General features: G+C 38.2%; 1 protein-coding gene across 1 annotated transcript; it reads left to right on the top strand.

Annotated features, from left to right (window-relative positions):
• Window positions 1-461: 461 nt before the first annotated feature.
• On the top strand, window positions 462-7,270 carry LOC116250671 (cytochrome c oxidase subunit 5b-1, mitochondrial-like). Its single transcript, XM_031624482.2, has 6 exons — window positions 462-809; window positions 5,068-5,159; window positions 5,240-5,290; window positions 6,030-6,096; window positions 6,206-6,285; window positions 6,971-7,270. The coding sequence occupies exons 1-6, from the start codon at window positions 626-628 to the stop codon at window positions 7,025-7,027; spliced, it is 531 nt and encodes a 176-aa protein (XP_031480342.1). The 5' UTR covers window positions 462-625; the 3' UTR covers window positions 7,028-7,270.
• The last annotated feature ends 8 nt before the right edge of the window (window positions 7,271-7,278 follow it).

Genomic DNA, 7,278 nt, shown 5'->3' with positions numbered 1-7,278 from the left:
CCTAATTGTTTTGATTACTTTACTAAACCAATATGCATGAGAAGTTTAAAGGTCATCATCCGGTTCACTTCCCCACAATTTCTTTAACGTTAAATTTAATAAACAAAGGAAAGACAAGACGGGCACCAAATAGATATACGTTAATATTTTATGGTTCCCCCGATTACTGGATAGAGGAGGGGATGGCGTCAGTCACGTGGTGTTCTATACTGGTGTGGGCTCCATCAAAGGTGGGCCCGAGCTTGGCGCGACTTCCCGGCTGTGTCCGAACCCGATGGGCGAGCAATGGGCGACGCCCTACATGGGATGGAAGGCAAAGGCAAGGGAGTCGCCGACGAGCGAGCGCGAGGAGCTGGTTTGACTAGATTCAGTCAAAGGTCTTTTCCGTCCGTTGACCACGAATAGCCAGACAGCTTCCGCCCTAGCAAAAAAATAACCATTTTTACGGTCACTGCCTCCACTGCCCGGCTGGCGGCTGCTTCTTCTGGGGCGTCGGCTTTTTCTTCGTCCGCTCACTCCGGAGGGGGATACAGAGAGAGAGAGAGAGAGAGAGGGAGAGAGAGAGAGAGAGAGAGAGAGGGAGAGAGAGATAGAGAGAGGGTTGACCGGGGAGACCTGGGACACGATGTGGCGAAGGATCGCGGCTTCTCTTCATACACTGACGGTTTCTGCTGCCCTCGCCGGAAGGTCGAAGGATGGCGCGCTGATTCGTCGAGCGGCGGCGGCGGCTGCATCGTCGTCCTCGTTGTTCTCTCCAGCGTCCCGGAGCACACCTCGTTTCTTATCCCAGCAGGCAACCTCCGATGCAGGCAAGTTTCTCGATCCTCTAACGATCGGATCTCTCTATCTCTCTCTTGCCGTAGTGTCGTTTTCAAGAAGAACAAAAGTGATACCGGAACATTTTTCTTTGCTTGGCTCCCGCCTCGAAATATTGTGCTTGTTCTTTTGTTTATTTGAGGAGAAAGCCGTGACGCATTTAAGTGGCCTTTCTTCATTTCTGAATTTACCGTCTGCCCAGCCTAGTTTTGAATGGTCAAGATCCGGTTTTCAGGCGTTTCTGATCGTTTTTGCTGCCCTCCGTCCACTTGAACCAATGCATTTTCCTTTCATCAGAACTCTTTCACAGATCCTGGATTTGTAAGAATAATATTTGAGACGTTATTCGTCATTTTCTTTTGAAGGTATTACAGTACTAATGGGCCGTGTAATAATTCCTTTCAGATTTTTGGGAGGAACTTGCATAAGCCTGTGTACATTCAATATCTTCGGGTCGCTTGTTGTTTTCATTTATTCGATCTTGCGGATGGTATGGCGTGGTTGAATTGGTTTTATGCTGAAGCTAGTGGAGATTTGTCTCTCGGCGGTGGATTTCTGACAAGCTAGCTGGAACAGTTAGAAGATCCTACCTTTTTTAATCTTAGATGCTAGAAATAGGATGAGCACATTTTTCTTAGATTCTTTACAGTTTTTTTTTTTTGTTAAATTTTTTTTATCAGCTTCAAGCTGTTGGCTTTTGATAAATAAGTTATAGGAATGGAGAATCCATTGGTCTGAGTAGACTAAACCAAATAGTAATCGGTATTGTACTTGTCATAATATGGATATGGATATGGATCATCGATGTAAAAAATGTGCTTTATTGAGGACGAAGGTCCATTATTCACCACATATGACAATGAAAGCACGCAAGAGACTCGATGAGTTTCTGGTTTTTCTTTTTGTTTGATTTGTAAAAGCTGACAAAGATAATGGGAATGTAATATAAGAAAGGACACAGATGATTATGTTCACATGGTTGCAGTGGTGTTTTAGACGGTCTCATGCTCGTGTTCAGTGTGAGCAACACTAGCGTTTAATTGTCTTCCATTCTCAACGTGCTGAATCTGTTAATTGATCAAGCTGGAAATCCCATATGTGTTCTTCCTGAGCGAGTTGTTCTGTATTCAAGCATTCACTGAATTAGACTTCCACAAATACATTACTGACTAGTCCTTGGAAAAGTCATGAAATCCTCAAGTAAGAGCTGAGCAGGTATTTGAGGTCTCTGGTGCATTTTATTTTTGATCTTCATGGCCTCCTTCAACTTACCGGTTCAAGTTAGTTTTTCCTCATATACATATTTGTGATAACATCCTTCTTTAGTATGTTCTTTGACTGCCTGTTTAGCAATTTCGTAAATATAGGTTAGTGTATTGTTCCGGGTTGCTTGACAATGCAGCTTATTGTCCAATATGGCCTGATATGCGTCACTCCTGTGGGCAATTAGAGAATACTATTGTCCTTTTGATGCTTCGCATTTAATGCGTTTTAATTATGAACCAATAAGAATTTAGGAAAAGGGAAAAATGCATAGAATCATCCATAGTACTTAATTTTGGAAAAAGTTATCATATCTCACGTGCCATCATGTCTTGGAAAGAGATAATCTAAACAATCAAAAAAAGGAAATGGGAAGGTGGAACATTTCACAGGTCATGGGAGATAGATTGTTGGAATGATGGACTCCACAACAATAAACTTCTTAATTGTTGAGTTCAACAGTACCCAAATCTCTTTAGCAATATAGGTCTTTAGCTGGACTGAAATTAAAAGAAAGTTCAGACCTATGAGAAGGTTTCAGAACAAAAAATGTGACTTGAGACCAGATTGTGTGGATTTCAACCATTGTTAAAAAAACATATTTTATTTGATAACTGAAAAAAAAAACAGGTCACCTGAGAAATGGGAGAAAACATGTTTTTTTGGATTTTTTTGGTGATTTCCTTTTTTCTTTTTTTTTTTGTGTTTTTTGCGTTCTTTACATTTTTTAGTTGTTTGCATTTTTATTTTCACATTTTTACATGTTACTTTTAGGATCTTTATTTTTTATATATATTTTTTTAAACTGGCCAAGGTTTTCCTAATATTTTCTTGAGAAAAACCGGTCAGCCATGTTATACCCAAGAGAAACCTCGCCATTTCATAACTGAAAACGATATTTGTGACAATGATCTCAACTGAAAAATGAAAATTCAAACCATTGGGGCTAGAATAATGACAACAAATAGCAGAAGAAGACGGCATATGAATGTATTAAGATTTGTGAGGCAAAAGGAAAGCACAAAGAGAGAGAGAGAGAGAGGGAGAGAGAGAGAGCCATTTCTTTTGGCTATCACCACTAATTGCCTCCTTTCTCCACCCTTCTCCACACACTGCCTATCTCCTTGAAGAACCTCAGCACAGGTAAGGACATAAGGGCTAGGACAACTTTCTGTTGAAGTTACACTCTTTAACTGTTCCCATGTTCAACTTTTTCATTTTTTAGCCTTTTTAGGGCTACAAACAATGTTTTTCCAACCTCACAGGGCCTGCATCATCCTGTATCTCGTTGAAGTGAATGGCCGATGTGCAATGCATCAGACTTTTTATTGCCAATGCAACCAATGCTTTTCAGACCTGATAAACAGCAGGGCCTGCATCAACCTTTATGTCATAGAAGTGAAGGGTTGATACACAATGTATCGGCCCAGGCAATGCCTATGGGCTGATACACTCAATTTCAATAGCCTTGCCTTTTAGGTGATTTTTCGTCTCTTTTTGTTCCCATTTATTGGACTCTTTGAAACTGTAATCTGCTTTTTATTCATGGGGAATAGTGCCTCTTCTGGGTGACATGCCACTGAATGGAAAATGTTGGCCATTTAATTGTGCCTAATGGATTACTTATGAGCTTCACACTATTTTATGTTAATTAGTGGGAGCTTTGGCTTGAATTGAATGGCAAGGTTACGTCTGATAGAAACTTAGTGTGACCCTATTTAACATGGGTGTGCCTGAGTAAGGCCACACACCTGTTATTGACATGGGTGTGGGTGGAGGCCTGGACACAACAGCCTTAATTTTTGTATTTTTTTTATATATTTTAGTATTTTTTTGTACTTTTTGCATCTTTTTTTGTATTTTTTTGTTCAACAAGATTATTTTTATGAATATAAGCAATGAATTATTGTGTTTATTTAGCTAAAATCTTATTATTATACATATAAAACATATATGTATGGACATGTTCCCAAGTTTTTGAAAATTGCTCCATGCCCGTGCCCTTACCAGCACCCGTACTGGCACCCGTACCTGTACCCATGTGACATAAGTCTGACCTGTTGCGATATCTCAAAATTCCAATAACTTACCTTGACACCAAAGCATCAGGTCTGCGTTTAATTTGGAAGATGTCATGTGGAGGTCTCTGATTATTTTTATAAACTCTCCAGCGACTCTAATTTACAAGAAGATACACAGTGTGAATCAAAATAGAGTGCTCATGTATATAGTTCTAATTTAGAGGAATTAGAAACCTTAGCTTTGTAATGTGAACAATGAACTGCTTCCTTCTGCTTTGCTTGAGCATGAAAAGGTTTAGGATATAAGTAGTGGTGAGCTGTTATGGTTATTTGGTGTTATCACTATAGCATGATTTGCTTTATAGCAGGTGCCTAGACACAACATGTCTTATGTTGGCTTTGTTTTGACTAGGCAAAGCCTTTTACAATCATTTAATTGGGATCCTTACCATGAAATCATTGTCGTATATATCGTGTACATGTATTATATGTCGAGGAATTTCTTGGGTATAATACGGCAAAATTGTGTATCTTGGGAAAATCTCGACAATTTTTTTTTAAAAATAAAAAATCCTGAAAATTATAAAAATAAAATAAATCAAAAATTAATAAAAAATATGAAAAAATTATGCATTTTTTTTGTTTTTTTATATTTTGGTGTTTAAAAAAACGTGTCTTATTGCCGGTTTATACGGCTGGCCTATTTTTCACATAATGCATCTTTTTTGCTTAAGACGCGATATTTGTGACTGTCCATCAGTCCATGAAATCCTATTCCTGCTTGTGTGTTACTCAAAATTTCATTGCTATTCAATTAGCATGTAGTTAAATATTATGAGATGTGTTTTTTCTGCTAAATAGATCTGCCTAAGTAATAAACTTTTAATAGATATAGGGTCATATACTTTGTTACTTTTTGAGTCTTTGACTACAAGCAAATTCACCTACTTTGTGTATTGTGATGCAGAAACTATTCTATCCAAGGGGAAGAAACGGGTGGAAGATGTAATGCCTATTGCAACTGGGCATGAGCGGGAGGAGTTGGAGGCTGAGCTAGAGGTATGCATTTATTTTACTTAATAAAATGAAATTAGTTGTGGTATCAACTTTGAACTTATGTTTTCCCGATTCTTTTTCAGGGAGGAAAAAGGTTTGACATGGATGCTCCTACTGGTCCATTTGGAACTAAGGTTAGTGGTCATGGTGTAGGTTAATGTTCATTATATTTTTTCCTTTCTTTTCTCAATAAAAATATAAAAACCTTTAGTTAGCATTTGGATGAAGAGCCCTTCAAAAAATGGTTTTTGTCAAAACCTGGTTTTGTGAAACCATTTTTTAATGAGTTTTCAAAACCTGGTTTTAGTCTTTGGGTAACATGACAAAACCAGTTTTTTACTTTCTAAAAACTGGTCTTTTGTTTGGATGATATAACATGGGTTTTGGATGTCCCTTTGAAAAAAGAATTCAGCTGAATGGTAGTTGAAATACATTTGCTGTTGTTTGGGAAATTTATCCTTCTGATTTCTTGGGTTCTTCTGTCTTCTTTTGTTTGTCACTAACCTCACTGCCAGAACGAGCACATGTTATCGATGTTACTGCACATCCTTATGCCAGAGAGATGCTGTAAAGTCAAAAAAAGGATTTTGGAGCTCTTCATATCCACCCCTCATGCATCTTAATAAGATGCAACACATAGGTGTCAGACACTCATTTCACTATATTTTGGCTTAACAAGCTAGGGACAGGTCTGTCCTTGTATCGGATGTTGACATGAAGCTCTGAAATTATTCTGGAAATGTTATTGGTCCCACTTGACCTAGACTTGTCATTCATACGCGCTTAACTGTGATTTAACAGATTAAGAGTATTGATATTTGAATAGGGTTTCTTATGTTTGGCTTTTTCTTTCCATTTAAACAAATTTTACAGGAGGCACCTGCTATTGTGCAATCCTACTATGATAAAAGACTAGTTGGATGCCCTGGGGGAGAAGGCGGTAATGTCGTCATGATTTCACTTCAAACTTGCTCTATGTTGAACTTACTAAGTTGGTTCATAGTATTTCTTGACTTATTTCTCTGAAACATCATGTTTTTCTTTTGTAGAGGATGAACATGATGTTGTCTGGTTTTGGCTTGAGAAGGACAAACCATTTGAATGCCCTGTCTGTTCTCAATATTTCCAGGTAAGATGGGAATTCTTCAATTGTAGTATGATGTACAGCTTGACAATGTAGTGAAGATGTGCCTGTAGTAGTTCTGAGAGCCTTTTGTTCTGATGACTTCTAGTCCTAGATAAAAGCATTTGTTGATCAGTGTTAAGTTCTATGTTATCTGCCCTTCCCACAAGTAGATTTTGTGTTTTACTGAAAATCACCATGTTGTAGCTGCTTCTTTAACTATTTCAGTTGGTATACAAATTCTTGTAATTATGTGACTCAAAAAATACTGCTGTTGGTGCCTATGAAGATTTTCCTTTTTTACTATAATGGCTTACGCTTAAGTTCTGAGTTTATGCTGTTCATTCTTACATTTTCTGGTTTTCAATGTGTAGATAGGAGAGTATGTATAGTGTAGACATATTCTATACCAAATATGATTTTTGAAAGATACCTTCACCGCCAACCTGCATAGGCTTCTGTAGCACCTGGTTACATTTGATTTGGCTTGTCAAGTGATTTGGTGACCAGTCAATAACTTGCACCTAGAAACTGACCTAGGTTAGTGGTATGTTACTTCTCATCCAAACAGAAACTATATACCAGCTATAGCTTGACATGTCGAGTCCTTCTAGAACTTAGGTCACTGTTTTTTGTTCATATGTTTCTGAAATCATCTTTAACTTTTACTTTTCTTGCTTGTGCTTCTCAGCTTGAGGTGATCGGTGAAGGGGGCCCTCCGGATGGCCATGGCGATGATGACCATTGAGATTGCAGCCAAAGAATTTCATCTTTCTAAATAAGCCGACAAGACATGGAGCTTATGTTGCAGTCTGAACATCATCCGTCTTTTCCAAACTGTAGTTTCATTTTACCTTTTTGCCCCTCCGATGCAGCAACTGTTATGTACCAATTTTTAGTGCCTTCCAATTTGTGGGTTCTAGTGCCTTTCATATATTTCAACAGTCCAGATTCATAAATAATAATACACTATGAGTTTGTTCTCCTTCCACGTTCTTA

Source organism: Nymphaea colorata, chromosome 3 (assembly GCF_008831285.2).
Source record: "Nymphaea colorata isolate Beijing-Zhang1983 chromosome 3, ASM883128v2, whole genome shotgun sequence".
NCBI classification, from domain to species: Eukaryota; Viridiplantae; Streptophyta; class Magnoliopsida; order Nymphaeales; family Nymphaeaceae; genus Nymphaea; species Nymphaea colorata.
The sequence above is the reverse complement of the archived record's forward strand: the minus strand, read 5'-3'. Positions and strand labels throughout refer to the sequence as shown.